The following is a 22777-nucleotide window of genomic DNA, read 5'->3' as shown; positions in this document are numbered from 1 at the left end:
GGTGGTAGCAGGTTGCCGCTCAAATAGATGGGGCGTGCCGTTCCGAGCCGTCGCTTGAGAACAGGCACAAGTGGCAGCCCAATTCTCACTCTTACCCCTGATCTTTGACCTTATTGCATCTCTTAGACAATTCGAGCTACCCCATAACTTACATTGTAAAGACACGAGGATGGGTAATCTAGCAGGAATATTGATATTCCGTGTCTATTCCCAATACGGTATGGTATTTCTTGGCGTTGGGGCTGGGGAAACAATGTTTGAGCGAGATGTACTCTACTCCAAGTCGTAAGATTTCCAAGGTTGTGTTTCGATGTGCATAGTGTAGATTGACATTAGGTAAATGGTATTGTACTGTTGAGACATCGGTGATGGCATGTGATGGACCAGAGCCCTTTTGGCATGAAAAAGAGCTTCTCTCTATTTCTCTCTCTTTCCTCCTTCTCTCTCCAATTCCATTCCTAGCAATTTACTTCTTCCATTACTACTTCTCTTTTTCTTGTTTTGATACCTACCGGCTGCGTATCCGAGCCAAAAAGAAGGCATCAACCACCACTGAGGCCGTAGCCGACGTGACAGTCACGATATCGTGCCATGTCATCAGCAAAAGTTCAATCAAAGAAGGCCCGCAAACGAGCATTCAAAGACACGGGGCAAGAATTCGGCCAAGTTAACGTGAACCCGACCCCCTCTGATCGGTCCAGACGGAGCTCGACGACTTCCTCGGCCAGCTCGATCATTATTCGCACTGAGGCTGAAGTCCAACCAACAAAACGGACCACACAAGCGCGAAACGGGAGGCCCTAAAACTGACCATGTCCCCCAAATGTTTTGGACCGGACTGTAGGTGGTGCTCACGCCCGTGGGATTCCAGCCGCACGAGAAATCCTTCATTCCCGTGATAAACGGAATCAACGACCTCCTACGGTCGTTGCCGATCCTGGACCTCACAGGCCTGAAGCATGTGAGCATTCGGGAAGACGGGCGGGTAGTGGAGATGCATTTTATTGACACTTTCAAGCAGATCGCAGGGAATGAAGTCACCTTCGAGGACTAAGAGGGAAATCTTCGTGTGGCTAGAGTCAAGCCCTACTACACCGGCGGTCTTACCTCATTCGCCACGGACAAGACAGAAGTAGTCACCAACAAGGAGATTATCATCAAAATTGCCACCATGATCCCCAAAGTCTTCTTTGTCATAAAGAAATGCGCATCGGGAACAAAATCGGCCCAAGCAAGAAAATCATCTTCGCGGAGCCCCCTGGCTTCCAGAAATTTTAGCTATCTACCTGTGGACCCTTATAGGACTGCGTAATCAAGTTCAGAATGGAGGACTTGACGGGACCCTGTCACTTCTGTGGAGACATCCATGCTTCCAAATCCATGCTCAATGACCTCATGGATGGAAACGACTTGAGACCTAGAGTACTACAGGCTACCCAAGGATCGTAGGATAGTCAAATGGAATCCAATGTCAAAATTCCATCTCTCAACTGTAACGATCTGAAGTCGTCATAGTACACGGAAATAGGAGGTCTCCGAAGGCACATTATAGCTACGGACGCGAATAGAAGGCCGATAGCCACCACTATAAAGTTTAACGGCGCGTCCCGCGTAGTAGCCGTCTCATGTGTTGGGACTTATGTCTTGCTTACCGACCTAAACCAAAACACTGTACTCGGTTTCGCATTTACCCTTTGCTGGATGATTGTTCCCTTCGAAATGCCTATTAATAAAACACTACGAAATACAAAGCCCTCAAGGGTGTGGTAGGTGCAGCCGGCTGATACTCTCTTTTTTTTTCGAAGTCCAACTTGATTTGTATGCTGGCGCGCGGTACGGAACACAAGTTCTTGCTTTAATCACAAAATCGCATCTGGATGGCCAATAATAAATTGTTCCAGCTGTCACAGGTGAGTGGTCCTTTTAATTAATCGAGACACCTATTCTGACTACTTGCCGAAGTTCCAGATATTAAGGGCAACTTTCCATGTGGCGTTCCCCGGATGTAAGCTATTCCGGACTATCGGCAATTCCCCCAAAGTGGCAACTCCACTCGGAGTTAATCTGATAAGATCTACCGGGGTGGTTCCCTATAAAGATCCCGAATCCCTCGAATCCTCATTTCAACCTCTTTACAGAATAGGAAAAATGAACCCAGTCAAGAACATCATTGTTGTGGGCGGATCGTTTGTGGGGCGGGTGGGTACTCCTCATCTTATCCATGAAAAAGAACACACTGACTAATGACTTCATTATAGACCACAGCCCAAGAACTTGCCCGTGTTATCCCTTCGACTCATCGGGTAAGTTGTGATCAGGCCAGTGCCCACAATTGACCAAATGCTTATTGTGTGCGCAGGTGCTTCTTGCCGAAGCTCATAGTCATTTCCACCATCTCTTCACTTTTGTAAGTCAGTATCTACAATCTGCTGTTTCTGCTGCTGACTGTATTGATAGCCTCGGTTTGCAATCGTTCCGGGCCAAGAGCACAAAGCCTTTATCCCATACAGTGGAATTTTCAACAGTGCACCAAGCCCAGCTTCTCATGGTGTTGTCCAAGCTCGAGTGTTATCTGTCAAACCTACTCATGTAGAGCTTGACCGCGATTGGCAAGGCTCGAAACAGATTCCATTCGAATTTGTTGTTCTTGCTACTGGTACACGACTCTCAAAACCTGCGGGAATGGAACATGACGACAAGCTTTCTTCTGTCGAGTATCTGCAGAAACACCAAGCCGAAGTCAAAGCCTCGCAGTCAATTATGATCGTAGGCGGAGGTGCTGTCGGTGTTCAAATGGCTGCTGATCTCAAGGAATATTACCCCGACAAGGAGGTCACCGTAGTGCAGTCACGGCCTTACGTGATGCCGAGCTTCCATCCTCAACTACACGAGCTCATCAAGCGACGATTCGATGAACTAGGTATCAAACTCATCACTGGTTCACGTGTTACAGTTCCACCAAATGGCTTCCCAAATGACGGTAGCACTTTCCAGGTGCAGCTCACCAATGGCACTACCGAGTCGACTCAATTTGTGATCTTGGCTACTGGGCAAACTCCGAACAACCAGCTGGTCAAAGATCTGGAATCGTCTTCTTCAGACACAGAATCAATTATCAACCCACAAAATGGGTTCATTCGGGTCAGACCAACGATGCAGTTCTTGAATGAAAAATACTCAAATCTATTCGCTGTCGGAGATATCGCCGACACGGGTGCTCAAAAGGCTGCCCGCCCCGGATCAGCACAGGCAGCGGTTGTCGCGAAGAATATACAGGCCATGATAGAAGGCCGGAAACCTGAAGAAACATTTGTCAAGGGACCCGGTGCGATCCATTTGACATTAGGAATGGTATGTCGGTGTTGATGCAGTGGTTTGAGATCTTTTGCTAATGAATTGGCAGAAACATAACGTGATTTTCAGAAACCCCAATGTTGCTGAAGGTCAGACGGAGCCATGGATTAACCCAAAGGATGAGTAAGTTTGTTTTCTAATCCATTGACTGCCCGAAACTGACTTTTCTCCGCAGTGGTCGAGAGGATATGAATGTGGAAGCCATGTGGGAGAGACTGGGAATATCAGTTGAAACTCCACGTGAATATCACCTGTAACAAGTTTGTTTGTATACTAGAGACATGGATACAAAATACTAGATGAGACGTCAGTCTAGGAGTGTTGACTTCGATTTTCAAGCGTCTAGCTGATCATGAGAATGGACTCGTTGACAAGAACAATTAAAGATCTAATGTAGAAGGCAACGTGTCACACAGTTATCCTGCCCTAGAACTGTGATACCGTGAGATTTGAGATGTGCAACCTCTGGGTGTGTTGGGTACCTGGGTCTGACTTGAGCTTCTAAAATGGTGTTGTCTAGCTAAGCATTACCCCTGTTGAAAAACGGAAGAAGGCGCACATGTGCTATTGTATTAGGCGAAAATGGAATCGCTCAAAGATTCCTTCAGGCGGGGTGCCAAGTGACCGTCTTCGCAAGAGGCCCGCCTCGGTCATAAGTTACCAACACATTATAATGATCGAGTGCCATGATTCCAGGCCAGAAGCTAGAGGCGGGTGAGACAGGCGAGGCTTGAGTCCATTGAATACGTCCTTCTTGCGGTCGCCCAGCAAACACAACCTTAATAGAAGCATTCTTCACCCATTCTACGTGTTTAGAGTCTTCATCCGTCATGAAGACCACAGCCAGTGACCCATCAGCAAACGATGCAATCTGCGGCGAACCAGCGTTGTGGCCCTGACGTGGATGGTAAACCTCATGACGCCAGCCCCAAGTTACGCCGTCGTCATATGAGAGAAGTGCTTCAACGTTGAATTGGCCGTATCGAGTGGTTTCAAAGACCATGACCAGAGCCTCACGGCCATTGTCAATGGTTCGTGCAATTCCAGTCATCCCATCACGAAGTGGGTCCTGGTCACCATGAAGACAGGTCGGTTGAGTCCAAGAACTTCCGTGGTCCCGGGAAACGACGAGCATGGTGCATTGATTGTTGGGGGCGAACTCCTGGGAGAAATACAGCTGAACCTCACCCTGACGATTTAATCGCATGAATGGCTCCCAAATACCCATGGGAGGCCGCTTCTCTGCGGCTTGGGAGGCAAATTGCCAAACTCGACCACCGTCCGTTGACCGGCAGACAGTGATACGGAAATGGGTAGGACCGTTGGGACCCATGTCATGATTGCGGAACGCTGCTAGCACAGTTCCGGGGACCACCTCACACAAAAACATGTTATCCACGTCGCCTGCAGCACGAGTCACTTCGGCGAAGTCTTCGAACGTGCGACCGTTGTCTGTACTTTTGGCGACACGCAATGAGCGTTGTCCGTCGGGGAATCGGGTAAAAGAGGAGAGTATAGTCCCATCTGAGAGCCTACACAGACGCGGGTATGTGCCATTGTTGGGGGGCGAAGACAATCCACGTTCATCGCTGTTCACTGCAAATCTGCCCTGAAGCTGAACATCATTGGAGCTCTGGTGATGACCACTTGGATCAATTCCAAGGGTCTTGAGGACTTTTTGGCCAAAGTGTCCAGGCATATTGGCTGATGAATAAAGGTGAGAATCAAGTCAATGTCAAATCAACAGTTGTCATTGTCAGGCTACCACATTTCCGGGGAGCTGTTAAGATGACATCATATGAGTCAGGGTCTTGCTTACCTCAGCTTCTGCCTCAGGTGTCAACCGATCATCATGCCGGGAAATATAATAGCCGGGCCTAAGTTGTCACTTGACTCTGTCTGTGGAAACATATCAGCCTAGATCAAGTCTTCGGATTGCTAATGATAATCAAACGTTTTCTGGTCCTCTACATTTGATATCTAAGAACATAGTCTCACCTCAGCCGCCAGCCAAAATTCGCATGACTCAGTGTACAGTTAGAATCCAACATATATTTCATTGATTGGGAACATCTATACTATTATAATCAGGATCCTCTCATGGCTTTATGGTCATGACTTGTACTAGCAAACAATTCTGATCTCCAACAGATTCACAAGACATCATTCCATTATTCAAGAGTGATCTTGACGACCTTGGCTGGCTCCTTGAAAGTACCCAGGACGGGTGCCACCTGACCCCCACTAGTTCCAACATAGAGAGTCTTGCGATCATCACTTAGCCGAGTTGATGTGGGACCTGGCATCTCTGTAGACAGCTGCCCACCAGCGACGAGTGAGATTTGTCCTGAGGGAGTGATGCGGACGACAGAGTTCTGAGGATCCGTGGCGATATAAGCCATGCCGTCTTCGTTCACGTCCAAGTTATCAGGCAAAAATCCGCTGGCGATGACCTCGTATTCCCCGATCGGCTTGACCTCCTCGTCTACCTTGACGCGACAAAACTCCATCCGCGTTGTACTAGAATAGTACAGGTAATCTTCAACCATTTTCAAACCATTGATTCCCAGAGGAAGTGCCTGGCCCTTTGCTGGAAGCATGGTTGTATCGTTCAATGCGACAGAATAATCGCCTGTCTTGGTGTTGACTTTCCATACTGCACCTTTGGGACTGTCCGCAATGAGAACCAAATCTGGGTTTTGCGAAAAGGTGGTCATTCCATTCAAAGCCTGAGCATCCGGCAGTACCGCAATTTGGGAAGCATTTGGGAATTGTGAGGCCCGTTCGTCCATTTCGCTGTTCGTCTGGCTGAAATCTATTTTTTGAAGGGAAAAAGAACCAGCGTCGGGCTTGTAAGTCGTCGTTGAGAAATTGCCTACTACCACCGCAAATATGTCGTCTGCGATCTCACTGATCCCAAAGCAGCTGGTGACATTGGGGAATGAGTAGGCAAGAGTCGCGTTTCCTTTAGTGGTGTTGACAGACCAAACTTCTGGAACATCCAGACGCGTCAATAAGAGGCTCCCATCGGATCGAAGGACGAGATTGTCGATCCAGGAGCCATTCTCCGGGAACTGGAAGAGCGTCTCAACTTTCACGCTGGGCTCATTGTTGCTGAACGGACTCAAGGATACTTCGGTCCCATATGTTGTAGGCCAGGAGGCTCGAGCCAGTGGAAACAGTACCAGGCTACTGAGCCAGGTAGCGAAGAGATGCATGGTGTTTAACCTGGACCGCTTAGTAGTTGAGATTATTTAACATTGATTGTGAAAATCATACCGTGACCCCAACGCTACTTACCTTAGGCATAAGCAAGGGACTATTCTTATCTTGCATTCCGACGTCCAAATCCATTGACATATTCGCATTGCTGACATCCCTTCATTCTCATTCTCCTTGTTGAATTTAAGCTAATCAAAAAGTAGAATTTCAATATTTGTCAGAAGTTGGGCACAACCAGTTAGGAAATGAAAGTAAACGCGCTGTATAAGTAGAAGCTCTCTTGGTACTGAGGAGTACAGAGCAATTCCCTCGATAATGACTCAGATTTCTTGATTAAAAAAAGAGTCTGTACGATATCATCTGTATGGTGAACCCAATGACATTCTGCATGTCTGATGGTGGCGTGAGGTAGTAATCAATGCTGTATGGACACGAGTAAGAGGTACGGGCCTTTCGAGCATGTGTCGGTTACAGACAGCCGAACTATGCCCAACGCCAAGGCTTGGGCGTGAATTGATGATAGAGCAAGCCCTAAATTCCCAGGCTTTACTGGACCAGCCCCGTGGGATAGAGAAGCAACTACGGAGATTCATCCCAAAACTTTAAGCCTATGCCATGCTTATATTTGCTTTTTTAATTAAAACACTAGCCCATAACGGTCCTACATTGCCCTATATATCCTACTCACTCCCTACCCTCCTTATATTCATTCCCACGTTCCATTCCAAGGCAAGAATTCTCTGAATATGGAAGAAACTCCTCACGATTCAAACATGAATCTGCCCCTGAGGTAATTTATTCAATGCTTTCTCTCAAACCTTGATTGCCTCAGTTCTAGATTTTGTTATCCCCTTTTTCTAGTATATCTCTTCAACCAAAACCAGGCGGGTTTAATCATGTTTAAATCAAGTGAATTCCCAGATCAAAGAAAGTATTTCATACCCGCAGTATCAAAGACCTTCTACTCAAAGTGATGACAGTGAGAAGGGGCTTTGTCTGCTTAAACAATCATGCCCCGTCGGCTCTTCAACTATTCCGAGGCAAAGGGTAAAAGCCTCAGAAAGAAGATAGTCATATAATATCGAGTCTATTCCATTCACTTTTCGACTTAGATCGAGAGAGCTTCTCGTTTCTCGTTATTCGTCTCCGGCCTCTAATAGTGACAAGGGCCATTCTTTTTGTAAGAATAGCTACCCCAAAACACAAATCCAGAAGCACTTTTCTCCAAACCAACTTCGAGAAAACCGTTTATCCTTCGTAAGCTACATTCGGTATCCTCCACGACGGTAAAGTAAGATCCCGGAAGTTTCATCGGTCTATGTCACATTTTCCAAAATTTCCAAAGTCCAATCGCGGTATTTAAACAAAAAGAAATCTTGTCCTACGCATGGTTTTCGTCAAGCCAGGCTTCCGGATAGACTTGGTTTCGTAATCCAGCTTTCTTCAAGATTCGCCAGGTCGTATTGGAAGACATCTTAAACCCTTCAAGACTAATATCTCTAGCAATATCAGCGCAACTCCTTTCTCGCCCATAACGATTATAGCATACTTTCGTAACTACTCCATTTTCTAATTCTAACGATAAATTTTTCGGGCGCCCAGAGCGAGGGGCATCAGCAAGCATAGCGTCAGAGATATTCCAGGGGCGTAGGGTAGCGTCGAACCCCTTAGCAAGAGCTCGTTCATAGATCCGATCAACCGTACGTTTCGTAAGGCCCACAATCTCAGCAATATCTGCGGATCTAACACCAGCAGCTTTGCTAGTTACCACAACAGAGCGCTTCGCAATATCGTGACCCATGACGTAGGCAGGAAGGTAGGTAGGCGGGTAGACAGGCAGGCAGGCAAGCAGGCAGGCAGGCAGACAGGATAGTAAATAAGTAATAGGCAGAGAGGTGTGTAATACAGAGCAGAAACAGTCAGTTAGAACCACCTTACTATATTAGGCCGAAATCTATACTAGCGTCAAAATGATGGGTCAGAAATTTTGGGACTGACCTCCGTACTCTGACAGGCATTCAAGAACTCAATTTCTACTGTTAATGGAACCAAAGCTTAGCCTCCTTTAAGCTCGTCCAAATTATTTTTCTGGCCCTAAAACCAAGAACCGATTGGCACATGGATCTCATCTATAACCAATAAGCGCAGAGAGAAGTCGAACCCTGCACTTCCGGTTTTTAAAGTATTTTAGATTCTGGTAATGGGCTAGCGCTCTCATTGGTTTTAAGAAACCATTCTAAGTTCCGCATTGAATCATCATTAAGTGTCCGGGAAACAAGGTTTTATATTCAACTGCACAATGATAAATTTATTTTGACACAAGGCTCACCATTCTGTGTGTAATTTGCTGGAATAGCCGCAGAAGTAGATTTCTTGTCTGCTTGAAAGCGAGAAGAATATCATATAAGCAACGTGAAACGTCGTATTTGATCACTTTCGAGTCAACCAGCGGCAGGTTGGATGACATCGAGCACACAGCCTCCTCTAGGAGAGCCTGAGACATGTTTGGAATGGTTTCGAAAAACTGCCCCCACCTACTCAAGAACCATGGGCTCGGCACAATATTGATAAATGATTGGTAAAGATTCTCAACAATTTGTGTTAGAACCTTCATACACAGTGCATATGCTTATACAGTGCGCAGACCCTGTAGAGAGACGAAATCATCATATATTGCATAGATACGGCGACGCACGATATATCAAGAAGAGTAGTCTATAGCGAACTTTCCTGAAAGAGTAAAATTAGGTCATATCCGGCCTCCCTCGGAGGTTGGACAGTATTTCCGATTCTGTGATTGCAGACTATAATTTTACCATGTGATAACATGCACGATAAGCAATTTGGCGCACTTCGCATCCGCTAAGCCAAAGGAACAAAGAGCGGTGTCTCTGTTCTTCTCCTTTCTCATCTGCCTAAATCCATTCCCTGTTTCCTGCTAAGGGAAACACCAAGTTGACTCTACAACTAATGCCCGATCAAGCTGCAGTCAGTCTACGGAAATATCGCTTTGCTGTTCTTTTCGGTGTTCTTTTCGGTGTATTACCAACCCCTCTTTGCTGAGCACTTTATTGTGCATCTGACCATACGAATGATTAGACAACAGGAGCGCTCTATGCAGACAATGGCCGACGCGGGGAATAGAACTGATGAGGATTGTCTTTCCACGCCGACAAAACTGGAAGAGAAAAACCTTAGACGTGTTTGCGATAATATCCCTCGGACGATATTCTTGGTAGCTGTGGCTGAGCTGGCCGAGCGTTTCACCTACCGGTGCATCACAGCTCCTATGCGTAAGCTATTCCTCTCGTGAGACTAACAAATGCTCTAGTTGACCTCTCATAGAGAACTATATCGAGAATGCTTACAATGATCCACTGCGGCGAGGAGCTTTGGGCCAGGTAACTATTGACTCATAGTTGTAGATGGGCGGCTTCCTAAAAACATTGAAGTCGGTGCTGAAAGATATCCAACAGGGACAAGCGACAGCAACTAGCATCAACTATTTCTTCACCTGCTGGTGCTTCATGGCACCTATCATAGGAGCCATCATAGCAGATGGCTTTCTTGGTCGATTTCGGACCATTTGTCTGGGCACTGGGTATTTGCGCCCGTTTGCTAGAAATACACCGACAAAAAGCTCCCTAACAACCTTGACAGAGTCGCAATTGGCGGGGTGCTGATTCTTTTCGTCACCTCGTTCCCTTTCAGTATCAAGCACGGCGCCGGCTTACCGGGTCTCATTGTTGCATTGATCTTGATTGGTTTAGGGTCAGTGATTCGTAGTTGATCAAAAATTTCTACCTTCTCACCCTGACTCTCTTTTACAGCTTTGGAGGTATAAAAAGCAATGTTGCTCCACTCATCGCTGATCAATACGCCAGAAAATCCCCCAGAGTTAGGACTCTAGCAGGCGGAGAAAAAGTCCGTGTAGATCCAGACCTCACAGTCCAGACTATCTACAGTCGTTATTACTGGTCAGTGCCCATTGCAGAGGATTGAAAAGCCAACAAACTGAATTTGTCAAAGGGTCATCAATATTGGTTCACTCTCCGTGATACTTGCATCCGTAAGTGCACCCAGGTCTATACATTGACTGATATATTGAACGTATAATTCAGTGGTTGGAATTAAAAGTTTCATTCTGGGCTGCCTTTCTACTACCATTCTGCTTCTGGATCTTACCAGTGAGCGCTTTGATAATGGGCCGAGGAAAATATAGTAAGAAATGACCCGCACTGAACCATTCGCGCAATATGCGTACTAAGGTGTCACATCTAGCTGTTCAAAAGCCAAAGGGCTCGGTTCTTGTCAAAGCGATGCGAGTCCTCTGGCTCGGCTTCAAAAGAGGCCGCAATCTCAATGCTGCAAAGCCATCGGCCATGGCACAAACGCATCCGGAAATTACTGTTCCCTGGGACGATGCGTTTGTCGACGAATTGAAACGAGCGCTCATCGCATGCTCTGTTTAGTGAGTTATCTGAACTGAGAACGAGATTTGGTTATATTAGTGCTGAATTTTGTCGCGCTTTTACAGTTGTGTATTGTAAGTCTTCACTGTCCACATGGTCTTAAGATTTGGATTTCAACATGCTAATCTGAACTGCAGTCCCATTTTCTGGCTTTGCTACGGACAATCCAACAGCAACCTGGTTAGTCAGGCGGCGACCATGAAAACCTATGGAATTCCAAATGACATGAGTATTTCATCCTTATTTCTTCGGCGGTTTAGAGCCACTGATTGATAAATACTGCAGTGGGATGTTTTAATCCTATAATGGTTTTGATATTTCTCCCAACAACGTACGCATTCTCTCAAATCTTTTAAGCAAGCTAATATATCATTCAGGGAAAAATTCGTTTATCCAACCCTGCGACGATATCATCTTACCTTCAAGCCGATCAGTCGAATCGCTGCCGGCTACCTGGTTATGGCGTGTGCCATTGGGTATGCTGCCGGGATCCAAGACTGTTAGTGATATACTGTTTAATATGCTCTTCTGCAGCCTACTGATCCATGTTGCAGTAATTTACCGATCGCCTCCATGCTACAACCATCCTCTGAGCGGATCCTGCAGCGACGGTGGAAGAATCCCAAATAATGTGAAAGAATCTCCACGAGTACTCCTGCTCCTCGACAGAGACTGACAAAGGTCTAGGTTAGCGTCTTTCTGCAAGTCCCTTTCCACGCCATGACCGCCCTCTCCGAAGTCCTTGCCTACGTGGCCGGCATGGAATACGCATACACCAAGTCTCCCAAGTCTATGCGTAGCATCGTATCATCCCTGTTTCTCGTCACCTGTAGTGTCGGGTCACTACTTGGAATTGCACTGTCTCCAGTCTCGAAGGACCCAAGGGTGCTTGTAGAATATGCCTCGCTGAGTGGTGTTATGTTGGTGACATCCCTTTTGTTCTTCATCATTTTCAGAAAACACAACAAGGCAGAGGAGAAAATGAACATAATGAATAGCGAGTCAAGTGAGATTGTGCAGCAGACTCCGACAGCCGAGCATGTTGAGAAGACCATGTTGATTACTGAAAATCGGTAGAAGAGTATCTAGACTAGATTTCAATCAATCAAAAGGCAACGAAGCTGCAGATAGCAGCGCAAATTGCACAAAAAGCACAAACGCTCATCGACGTTTGTCCAAAATAACAAACTTTACCGAGGTCCGTCGTATAAAGGTTAACTAACTAACTAAGTTAATGCGTATTAGTCAACCCTTGCTGAGGTTCCAAGGTTTTCTAAAACCTCGATGAACTCGGACCCGCGGCGAGAGAACTGCTCAACCCACAAAACGCTTGGTTTATTGGGCGAATAAGAAGGCATTGAGGCCATACGAATGGCTGCGGAAATCAAGATCCTCCATCTTAATTCAGATGCGGTCGATGCGTATTGCAATATGACACTTCATGTTAAAAATCAAGGAATCAGAAACTGACCGATGCCCCTGCGGAGAGGGTTTTCGGACTCCAAAACACGTGTTTCTTCCATGTGAGCGGGAACCAGCTTCTTGAGTCTTGGTAAAAGGTACGGACTATGACCAACTAGTCAACGACCCGCAGGCCACCCGCTACGTGGCCAAGTTCTTGCACCAGAGTGGTCTCCTTGCTCAGTTTCAACACGCTGAGTTTGACACCGATGACGACCAAGAAGGCCTCGATATCGTTGAAGCTAGGGAGAAGAGTCCCGAAGACGCTGCGTACTCATCAATGCTTGCAACTACGGTTGAGGATGGAGAGACTACGTCCCTCGATTCCCTATTCGACTATAAAGTGCGGAATTGGTCTAAAGCCCTTCGGTCATGACCAATTAGAACAGCAATTGAGGCTAAAGTGGTGATGAAACGGGGTCTGATCTTGCCGATGCAGGATTTAAGGGGAGAGGGAGTGAAGGAGGAGTGGGAATTAAGGATAGGGGGATAGTAGATGATGTATCTACGTTAATTTTATACCTGGCTCCTTTTAGCACTAAGTACAAACAGCGCTCGCAGATGCAACATCTGCTTTTCCAACATTCCACTTCCATGTCTCCCTATCTCTCTATCTCAGTTCCTGCATCGTCGTACACAAGCCCCTTTTATTCTCACTTCAGCCTCAATTGCTGCTCAGATTTGTCATGGCCGAAGGGTTTTTGACCAATTCGGCACCGTGTAGTCGAATAGCGAATCGAGGGACGTAGTCTCTCCACCCTCAGCCGTAGACGCAAGCATTGGTGAGTACCCAGCGTCTTCGGGACTCTGCTCCCTGACTTCTCGGTCTTCTTGGTCGTCATCGGCGTCAAACTCAGCGTGTTGGAACCGAGCAAGGAGACCGGTTTGGTGAATGAATTTAACAACGTAGCAGGTTGCTAGCGGGTCATTGACCAGTTGGTCATGGTCAGTGGCCTTTACCCCAGCTCCATGGAGCTGGTTGAAAAGCCTTTTACGGAGATCCCCGTACGTCTCACATTGAAGTAAGACGTGTTTTGGGGTCTGAGAACCCTCTGCGCAAGGGCATCGGTCTGATTCCGGCTCCTTAATCTTAAACAGGAAGTGCCGAAGCGCAATACGCATCGACCGCATCTGGATTAAGATCGAGGATCTCGGCTTCGAGAGGCACTCGAACAGCCGTAATACCTTCTTTTTATTCGGCAAATCAACCAAGCGCTTAGTCGGCTGAGCAGTCCTCTCGCTTACCCACTGCTTCTCTCACCGGTCTTGAATGCGCGCTCGAACCGTACGCTTGGCAGCTGCGGCGAGCCGGATGGTCGGTTGATCCGTTCTGAGGTCGTCACTCTCGCCGGTCGCGCCTATCGCATGCTGGAGAGCCGCGCACTTTGCGCTACTAGGCGAACCCCGATCTCAGCTTGTTAGTTCAAGCTAGAAAATGTAGGATAGCAAGCGCCCACTCCTTGCTGGTCACCAATTTCCCACCCGGTACTGCTCCGACACCCCGCAAATGAACCCCGCAAAATAGAGGCTCTAGCGATCGTTCGTAGACTGACTCGGCGATTTAGCCGAGAGTTCTCTTTCCCCATAAAATCGGTGTTTCCGCCGACTCTGTAGGCCAATATACCTGCATGATCACTTCTTACCCACCATGAATAACAGTAACAAGCGAGCTAGAGTGAACTCCACTCGGATCAACCCGAATGCGGTTGCAAAGTCGCGGTTAACTCGGGCATGTAAGTCACCTCCCTGGCGCCCCGCAAAAAGCACGGTAGACTAGGCTAACTATGCTAAGGTGCTGAATGCAAGAAGCACAAGATCAAGTGTTTTGTACAGCCTGGTCAGACCGCATGCAATAAATGCCTGAGAAGTGGTGTGCATTGTGTTCCTCATAACTTTGCTCAAAAGTTCATAGATGAAGATTCCGCGTAAGTGACCGCCTATGCAGCCTGATCCAACCCAATTCTCATTCGAAATGTAGATGGAAAGCAGAAACTACTGCGACGATAGAGCATCTCCAGAATACCATCGAATGCCTCCTCCGCCATAGCAAACTCCCAGGACTGCCAAATCCAGACGCCACAACATCAGCACTACATTCCCTTCCAGAACAAGAACGAGATCGTGGCCCACCATCATCATCCATGCAGGAGCTGTCGCCCCTGGCTACCGTCCATTCAGAATCTGCAAGAGCAAATTTCACTCCAGAAGGCCCATCTGTCGGACTGAGTGGACCAAACGACGATTCCGACCTGGTCCCCCTCCCCATGAACCATCTCTACAACCTCACCGACCCAGATAAATCACAATTAATTCGGGTTGATCCTGCTGAGGTCAATGGGCCAGATTTTATCAGCCAGGGAGTACTGCCAGTCTCCGAAGCTGAGTTTCTCTTCAACCACTATCGATGCTATATAAACCCTCTTCTTTGGGACGGAATGCTGTGCTCGCATCAAACCCTGCACGACGCACGACAGTCTTCATCACTACTAGTCGCCGTGGTACTCACAGTCGCCGCTTTGCACATCCCAAACCGGGAAAAGTCCCTGCACGCAACCTACGGAGCATTCGTATCCCTAATGAGAGGCTCCTGTCTGCTACGATGTCAAAATCTTGACGTGCTTCGCGGTCTCTGCATTGGAGCTTTCTATCTAACAAGTTTAAGCTGGGCACTCTGCAGTCGGGCCGTCCGCGTAGCAACAGAAATGAACCTGCACAAGTCCTCCCTCCAGTTCGCCCGAGGCTCACTTGAATCTTACGAGCGTGTCCGTCTCTGGTATGTCCTGTACATATGCGACCACCAGTTTGCACTCGCGTACGGACGCCCGCCCATGATGCACGAAGACGCAGCCATCCGCAATTCCGAGAAGCTACTCACAAGCGGACTGTCCTCGAAAGGAGACACCAGTCTCGTTGCACAGGTCAAGCTCTTCCGCGTCTTAGCGAGTGGGTACTTTATGCATGGGTGTGATCCAGATCTGGAACTAAGCGGACAAGACTTTGAAAGACTGAAGGAGTTTGATATATCTGTTGAACAGTGGCGGCTCGAATATCAGATCAAGGAAGTCGGTTCTACGCGAGCGAGCTTGATACCTCCAGCAGCAACGGCACTATATTACCATCTCGCCCGGTTCCAGCTCAACTCTATTGCTCTTCGGGGCATTAGCGCCAGGGATACTTCTCAAGACAATAACACCGCAACAAATCTAACGCTAGACATGAACTGGGACCGCCAAGAAGCATCCAACATCGCCATTCGTGCAGCGATGAGCACCGCAAAATTGATCGTAGAAGACGCCGGTCTGCAAAAGGTCCTTGTCTGGCTACCGATATTCACACACGCCATGGTTGCTGTTTGCGCATCATTCCTGCTCAAAATGGCGGTCGTGTTTGGCGATCCCGTCGCAGGAAATGATGGCATTCTATTACTCCCGAAGGACCTCGCAAAATATGGACTAAACTTTCACACAGAAACAGCGTTGGATTATGTCGAGCAACTTGTAAGGGTGTTGGGTCAGATCGCTGATAATGCAAGTCAACGCCATGTTGCCAGACAGATTAGCACGGGGTTGGGGGAGCTGTTGCAGCGGTTCTCGCCTGGTAGGGACCAGGATAGTTTTATCTATTTCTTGCGGAGGAATAGGGAAAATATCGGTTCAATGCAAATCAACGGCATGATAAGGAATGGAGCTACGGGAGGGAGCGAACGGAATGAGATCATTCACAGGATGGAGCGCAGCTATAGCACTGATGCGTTTGAAGGAGATGGAGATGACGGGGTACACGGTGAGAATGTGAATGGTCGGCAACAAGACCCATTTGATCTTACGGGGGACTTAGATTGGCGGTTTGATGATGGATTTCTCTTTGGCATTGATGTGATTGACTTTGAATTTGACGTTCTGTAAGGATCGGTCTTAAGCGAACATCTATATTGTTGGCGATATGTATATTCATGCTACAAACTCACGTTTTCAAAGTCACATCATTTTGTCAATGCATGATTAATTCAATTACTATTCACGTCTCCCATCTCAACCCCATACGATCATACGCCACTATGTTAAACCTTCAACTCCTCCGGTGCCTCCCTCCTCACCCGCAACTCATTGGCCATAGCCGTAGCATGATCAATTTTCTCCGCAGGATATTTGTTAAAGAAGTAAGCGAAAACAGCTGCAGACACACACAGAACACCTAGCCAGGTAGTCGTAGTCGCAAACCCAGGAATATACCTCGGTGCATCCTTATCCGGCCACAGCCATGATGAATATATAGACGAGGCATTACCAATCGCGTTAATGAGCGCAATAGCGATAGATCGTTTCGCGGCCGGTTGGGGAATAACATCTGCGACCCACGTTTTCACTAATGGCGAACAGGCGTAAATAGTCCCAAAAGCGAAGATTGTGAGTATGTATTGCGCCATTTTATCTTTCACGGTGATGACAGTGATGAAGAGCACGCAGCCGACAAAAGAAAGACCGCATATAAATTGCCATTTCTTCTTGTAGCGATCTGCGAGCCAGCAGCATAGCACTACGTAGACGAGGGCAGCCATATAAGCAGGAATTGTGTGGTCTGTTTACCAGGTTAGACGTTAGCTGCAGCCTGACTCGCGATTAAGGAAGGAAATATTACATTGGCCATCTGGACCTGTCCACCCGAAACTTTCCACTAGCGTAGGGATGAAATATTGAATCGTCTGAGACCCCGTCACGAGTACGAACATGAAGCATTGAGCCCATACCCTCCAGTCACTGCAGGTCATCTTGAAAGCCTCCCAGTGAGGAATCTCCTTGACGCCGCTGCCCTGTGTTAGGCCAATGCCGTCGACAGCCAGTCTGTTACAGGCGAGGATGCTGTCCTCCTCCGATAGGAACCGTTTACTAGTGGAGGGATAATCGGGCATAAAGAAGTAGATAATCACGGATGCAATGATTGATGCGATGCCTTCAAGGATCTACTTCACTCAGTTGGTCTTCGCATGGTATCGAGAGGGAAATGGAAGAGAGGGGGGATACTAACGAAAAGCCATCTCCAGCCTGCCAGTCCACTAACCCCATTCATGTGATTAGTGATCACACCTGCGAGTAGCCCAGATACAGCCCCAGCAATTGGCACAGAGGTGTAGAGTATAGCGTAACGTGTTGCGAGCTCATATTTCCGGTACCAGGATGAAAGGAAGAAAGCACACCCTGGAGCAAATCCAGCCTATTGATAGTCAGAACCAGAATCACGAGTCCAGACTACTTTACAGACCTCAGCAATACCAAGCAGGAATCTCATTCCCGCCAATTGGGTCCAATTTTGTGTCGCTCCCATGAGAGCGGCAAAAGTGCCCCATATAAGACCCAATCCAGGGAGAAACACGCTAGGTCGAACACGAGTCAAGATCATGTTGGCTGGAACTTCAAAAACAAGATAGGACAGGAAGAAAACCAGCACAATAATTGAATATTGGGAGGAAGTGAGGCCAAAGTCGTCTTCAAGACCACCTGTTTTGGCGTTGCTAAAACAGCGTCAGTCAACAATGCAGGCTACTTCAGTATGAAGGATGCGAAGCACATACCTAACATTCGCACGGTCAAGGAAGCCAAGCAGGTACAGTAGCCACGTACAAGGCAGAATGCGCCAGTCCAGCTTCCGAGCAAGTCTCTTCTCTTCATCTGTCCCATTCACCCAATGCGACGCAATCTGTTGAGCCTCCGCAACATCGGCCCCGTACTTATCTTCAGTATGAGTACAGTCGAGGTCTTTTTCGCTTGATCGATCCCACGTTGCATGATGGTTGAAAGTAGCGTTCTTCTCCCCCAGTTGAGACATATTGATAGGAAGACAGCTTGAGTATCGCAAGAAATGAAGTCCTGGGATGGAGCAATTGAACCATTACTCATACCGCTGCGCCAGGGTCTCTTTTAAATTTCGCCGCAAGAGGGACCTCCAACCGCGTTGTGATCAAAACAGAGGATTAAGTTCATGCCAAGGACGGTGTACCCCATGGGGAAAGCTAGAGAGCTTGTTAGTCTCGGCGAAAGTGCCGCGACGATCGATTTATCGCTTTGCCCCAGGGTGCAAGTCCCCAAGCCATCGCCAAAGTGCCGCGATACGGCGGTTTCGCCGTGATAACTGTTCGTTCCCCTCTAAGTCTGTTGCTCGCATGGTACGTACTATGGTATTCGGTCTCGAGTTTTCCGAGGCCGAAGTAGTGCCGGGGTAAGAATACCTATAACTAGAGCTTCCGCCACATGCAATTTCATCATTCCGAGACACATCAACATGCCGCAAGCACTTGACACCCCGCCCCGCCGCCCCCGTATTGCCGTCACACTAGGCGACACATCAGGCATTGGCCCAGAATTAATCGCAAAGCTGCTCAGTAACCCAAAAAATCACCAACGAGCTGATATTGTTCTCCTCGCAGACGAAACCGAGTTTCAATCCGCAGTTTCCGACGCAGGAGGAGTTCACGTCGCCATCTCTACGGGTCCAGCTGGCCCAAATGCCATTCGAATCTTCGATGACAACAGCGTCGCACAATACCCCTCGATCCAGGGGGAGATCTCTCAGGCCAGTGGGGCACGCAGCATTCACCAACTCAAACGGGCATTGAGCATGGTTCAAGCCGGAGAGATCGATGCGATCGTCTTTGCTCCGTTGAATAAGAGTTCCCTGAAACTTGCGGGTATGACCGAGGAGGATGAGCTCCGTTGGTTCGCCAATCAATTGGACTTCAAGGGGACGACTAGCGAGATCAATATCGCTGGTCCGTTGTGGACCGGTCGAGTCACGAGTCATATTGGACTCGAAATGGTCGCAGAGCGGATTACCAAGGAGTCAACGTTGAAAGCGATCGAGCTTGTACACCGATTGAGGTATGTTCATCTTTCAATCGACCCCGTTTCCCCCTCAGTGAATTGACATTAACAGATGGGAATCCGGGATCGAGTGCCCCCGACTCGGCGTATGCGCATTGAACCCCCACAACGGCGAAAACGGCGCCTTTGGACGACAAGAAATAGATCATATCCGACCAGCAGTAGATGCCGCTCGGCAACGCGGGATTGACGTGCAGGGCCCATTCCCCTGCGACACCATCTTCCTGAAGAGGGAGCATTTTGACGGTATTTTGACAATGTATCATGATCAGGGACAGATTGCCATGAAACTACTATCCTTCAATGGAGGGGTAACAGTACAGGGTGGACTTCCTATCCCAGTTGCCACGCCAGCTCATGGGACAGCTTTTGATATTGCCGGGAAAAATCTGGCAGTTGTCACTAGTACCCAAAATGCATTTGATGTGGCAGTCACTATGGTGGAGAGGAGGGTATTGAAAGAGACGCGTGTTGATATTGACACTATTCCTGTCAAGACCGGGTTGTTGTCAATGGCTCCTACTGTGGAGGTGCGGTCGTGTTGTTGAGTGCGAATTGGGCGAGATTACCAATTATGGCCGCTGACGACTGCCGTGATCAATCAATCCATCAATCAATCAAGGTTCAATTAACCTGTTGCAACCTAACTGGTATCGTAATGGCTATGCAGGTTCTTCTCGAGTACAGCGCGAGAATAGAAAATGATTTCCTTTTTACAGCCCTCCGACCACGTACGCGCCAAGCACTGGTAAAGACTTCTTTCTTACTAGCGAAGGGTCTCGATCCTAACCAAATTAACGCTGAATGGGGTACTCCTTCAAATTATGCTGTCTGGAGTGGTCGTCCTGATCTTGTCAAAATACTACTTGATGCGGGCGCAGACCCTACGTCGCGATCTATTGGTAAACGTTATTGTGGCGAACCACCCTTAGCAGCAGCAGAGTTTATTCGAATTCCCAAGTATACGGAGGAAACAATTGCTCTTCTTCAGTCTTACCAAATTACGAGTCACGGATAAGCTGCGGATGCTATATTGAATGTAGTAAATTATATCTTTCACGTCTTTGTAACTATGATCTCGGACTAAGTCTTATAATCAGCACACACTGTCGAAAATTGAGTAATATTTCGTCTCTATCATTCTAATTTACGCTAATCTAAACAACCCGCCATTATGATATATCATCGACCGGAATTGTCTATCCAGAGTGAGATTAGGGAAAAAAGGGACAAAGTCTGGAGAGATTATCAAGAACTGGCAAGGCAAATGTATCGCCAAGCAAACTGCACACACACTGAACACTGGACACAAGAAACCCACAGACCAACCGTTTGTTATCATAAAAAGTGGTGGAATCGCGTTGAGGGGCGCTTCAGATATAGCCGTTGCATGGAAGAAACTCGGCGGTTTGCTTTTCATTGCACTGGGTGTAAGAAAATGGCTTGCGCACCCTGCAGGGATGTTCTCCGACGGAAATCTTGCTAATTTCCGAGCAACGCGAAATGTAGCTTCCATATTGGGATTTCTCTAAAACATTTCTCAGACTCGCAATACGGTCCGTCCTGAAACTAGTGGGACCACCTGCAATTTCCATTAACTCTCTTTCCGCAGGAGTATTACAAGTAATGGCGGAAAAGAGCAAATGGAAGGATATTAGGGTGTCGAAGTTACTCAACATTCTGTACGTAGTAGAGACAAAACAAATCTGAATATGCAAATGATCCGATTTGTCTGGTCCCAATCCAACAAGTCGTACCACGGTCACCTCAGTCAGACAGTCTGTTCGTAAGTAATATATTATGTGAGATGCCCTCTTAGTACGTTTACCTGTAGAAGTATCGGATCGGGAAACAAACTGGTGTCTTTCACAGTAGATCCCTATAACAGCCTTATGAGAACACGTGGTGAAATTCAGCTCGTTTTAATTATATGGCAAAGTAGATAAGCAAGAGAGAGACAAGAAAGAGCTGAAGTAAGGATAAAAGGACTTTTGAGTTATCTGATAACGCGGTCATTTCATTACGTGGCGATATGCAAGCAATGCCGGTCAATGGCTTCCTCCATCAGCTCAACATGTCCAATTGTAAGGCTCAAGCAATGTAAAACATCCTCCTTCAAAGTCGAGCCATCTCGAGACATTGTGCATAAAATGTTCAGGTTTTCGGTGCCAATGTAAGGGGGATCGTATGTCTCAATCAAGTGATCGCAATCTTTTCTGAGGTGGTCGGTATCAAGCAGGGTAGAGAGGGCTTTGTCTGGGGCAGCTGGTTGACTGTTCTGTCGAAGTTGATTTGAATAAGGACCGAATTGGCCAAATGGGTTGTGTTGTCGATTTGCAACGGCAACAGATGGCTCGGATGGATTTGTATCTGTTGGGGAGGTCACAGATATAATAGGACCGGCCTCGGCTTTTTGGCAGCTGAACGGCGAGGACAGGAACAAAGTCAACAGGAATAATGCACAAAACATTTTCCATGTATTGATTTGAAGGATGTGTGACGTTGGATACATTCCACCAACTGGGCTCGTCGGCTATATAGAGTCGTCCCAATCGTTATTTCCAGAGACTTTGGGCCCTAGTCACACATCTTGAATGTACGAAGTCAAGAGTCAGCCAAGACTTACTTGCCTCTGCCAAGCAACGCTAATATGTGAAAGGATTCCTCCGTCCGGTCTTTCCAGAAATGTCTGGTCAGCGTTCCCGAGATACCATGCTAACTCCGGGACAGAGCAAGGAGATGGTCATAACCGAAACCCAATATGGGATTAGGAAACTGCAGTGTAGAATGGGGTACCAGTGATTGGCTGCCGTCAACGCTTGGCATCTCTGGGCCCAATTGGTTTAGGTTGTCTCCACAATAAGAAAATGGGCCGTCTGCATGCCGCTTATCATACGTCATATGTCTTTCTTGATGATTGTGGTTCGTATTTCTCAACTCTGCTGGATCATGCCAGAAGAGATTTCTGTTCGCTACCAGACTGATAATGCATCTCTTTGTCGCAGAAAGAAAGATCCTCAGTGACTGGCTATACTGTAGATCTTGGGTCAGTCATTGCCTTTCTAAATGGGCCATAACCATGTTTCTTTTGAAGGCTATCTAGAATCAGAAACTTATTGGACCACTCACTTAGCAGTACTGGCTTCTGTATACCCGATCACAGTCGCCCGTCAAATTCTTTAACTATCCGTCCCCACGGCCGTGGAGCACGCGGAGATCGATATTGAAAATGGTGCCACTGACGAATGTATGAGGGATTCCATGATCAAAGCTGTACGCTACCTCGATCTAATTCACCTCCTCAATATTCATCTACAAGTGCAATATAGCAATGTGTCCTCGGGGATACTCAATCTTCCTCCCACCAACAATCGAGAAGATATAAGGTGCTTT

At 47.4% G+C, this 22777-nt stretch overlaps 9 protein-coding genes across 9 annotated transcripts; 4 read left to right on the top strand and 5 right to left on the bottom strand.

The window, feature by feature from the left end:
* Positions 1-2148: 2148 nt before the first annotated feature.
* Positions 2149-3611, top strand: N7511_005127 (NAD(P)/FAD-dependent oxidoreductase; the record flags this gene model as incomplete). Its single annotated transcript, XM_057127504.1, has 6 exons — positions 2149-2199; positions 2259-2303; positions 2360-2407; positions 2458-3351; positions 3404-3477; positions 3530-3611. The coding sequence occupies 6 exons, from the start codon at positions 2149-2151 to the stop codon at positions 3609-3611; spliced, it is 1194 nt and encodes a 397-aa protein (XP_056984021.1).
* A 347-nt stretch (positions 3612-3958) lies between these two features.
* N7511_005126 (sialidase family protein) lies at positions 3959-5053 on the bottom strand (the record flags this gene model as incomplete). The annotated part of the gene is made up of 1 exon (XM_057127503.1): positions 3959-5053. One exon carries the CDS (start codon positions 5051-5053, stop codon positions 3959-3961), a length of 1095 nt encoding a protein of 364 aa, XP_056984020.1.
* A 472-nt stretch (positions 5054-5525) lies between these two features.
* N7511_005125 (uncharacterized protein) lies at positions 5526-6572 on the bottom strand (the record flags this gene model as incomplete). The annotated part of the gene is made up of 1 exon (XM_057127502.1): positions 5526-6572. The coding sequence occupies one exon, from the start codon at positions 6570-6572 to the stop codon at positions 5526-5528; it is 1047 nt and encodes a 348-aa protein (XP_056984019.1).
* A 1385-nt stretch (positions 6573-7957) lies between these two features.
* On the bottom strand, positions 7958-8377 carry N7511_005124 (uncharacterized protein; the record flags this gene model as incomplete). Its single annotated transcript, XM_057127501.1, has 1 exon — positions 7958-8377. One exon carries the CDS (start codon positions 8375-8377, stop codon positions 7958-7960), a length of 420 nt encoding a protein of 139 aa, XP_056984018.1.
* Positions 8378-9700: 1323 nt separating this feature from the next.
* Positions 9701-11678, top strand: N7511_005123 (uncharacterized protein; the record flags this gene model as incomplete). The annotated part of the gene is made up of 12 exons (XM_057127500.1): positions 9701-9869; positions 9922-9977; positions 10029-10177; positions 10237-10347; positions 10407-10553; positions 10606-10645; positions 10698-10797; positions 10858-11047; positions 11088-11122; positions 11186-11228; positions 11426-11524; positions 11603-11678. 12 exons carry the CDS (start codon positions 9701-9703, stop codon positions 11676-11678), a joined length of 1215 nt encoding a protein of 404 aa, XP_056984017.1.
* Positions 11679-14157: 2479 nt separating this feature from the next.
* N7511_005122 (Zn(II)2Cys6 transcription factor) lies at positions 14158-16414 on the top strand (the record flags this gene model as incomplete). The annotated part of the gene is made up of 3 exons (XM_057127499.1): positions 14158-14242; positions 14302-14434; positions 14488-16414. The coding sequence occupies 3 exons, from the start codon at positions 14158-14160 to the stop codon at positions 16412-16414; spliced, it is 2145 nt and encodes a 714-aa protein (XP_056984016.1).
* A 155-nt stretch (positions 16415-16569) lies between these two features.
* Positions 16570-18332, bottom strand: N7511_005121 (nicotinamide mononucleotide permease protein; the record flags this gene model as incomplete). Its single annotated transcript, XM_057127498.1, has 5 exons — positions 16570-17087; positions 17148-17469; positions 17568-17720; positions 17769-18018; positions 18079-18332. 5 exons carry the CDS (start codon positions 18330-18332, stop codon positions 16570-16572), a joined length of 1497 nt encoding a protein of 498 aa, XP_056984015.1.
* A 453-nt stretch (positions 18333-18785) lies between these two features.
* On the top strand, positions 18786-19932 carry N7511_005120 (4-hydroxythreonine-4-phosphate dehydrogenase; the record flags this gene model as incomplete). The annotated part of the gene is made up of 2 exons (XM_057127497.1): positions 18786-19381; positions 19437-19932. The coding sequence occupies 2 exons, from the start codon at positions 18786-18788 to the stop codon at positions 19930-19932; spliced, it is 1092 nt and encodes a 363-aa protein (XP_056984014.1).
* A 1472-nt stretch (positions 19933-21404) lies between these two features.
* On the bottom strand, positions 21405-21854 carry N7511_005119 (uncharacterized protein; the record flags this gene model as incomplete). Its single annotated transcript, XM_057127496.1, has 1 exon — positions 21405-21854. The coding sequence occupies one exon, from the start codon at positions 21852-21854 to the stop codon at positions 21405-21407; it is 450 nt and encodes a 149-aa protein (XP_056984013.1).
* Between the last annotated feature and the right edge of the window lie 923 nt (positions 21855-22777).

Source organism: Penicillium nucicola (assembly GCF_028828085.1).
Source record: "Penicillium nucicola strain IBT 29836 chromosome Unknown utg000005l, whole genome shotgun sequence".
NCBI classification, from domain to species: Eukaryota; Fungi; Ascomycota; class Eurotiomycetes; order Eurotiales; family Aspergillaceae; genus Penicillium; species Penicillium nucicola.
The sequence above is the reverse complement of the archived record's forward strand: the minus strand, read 5'-3'. Positions and strand labels throughout refer to the sequence as shown.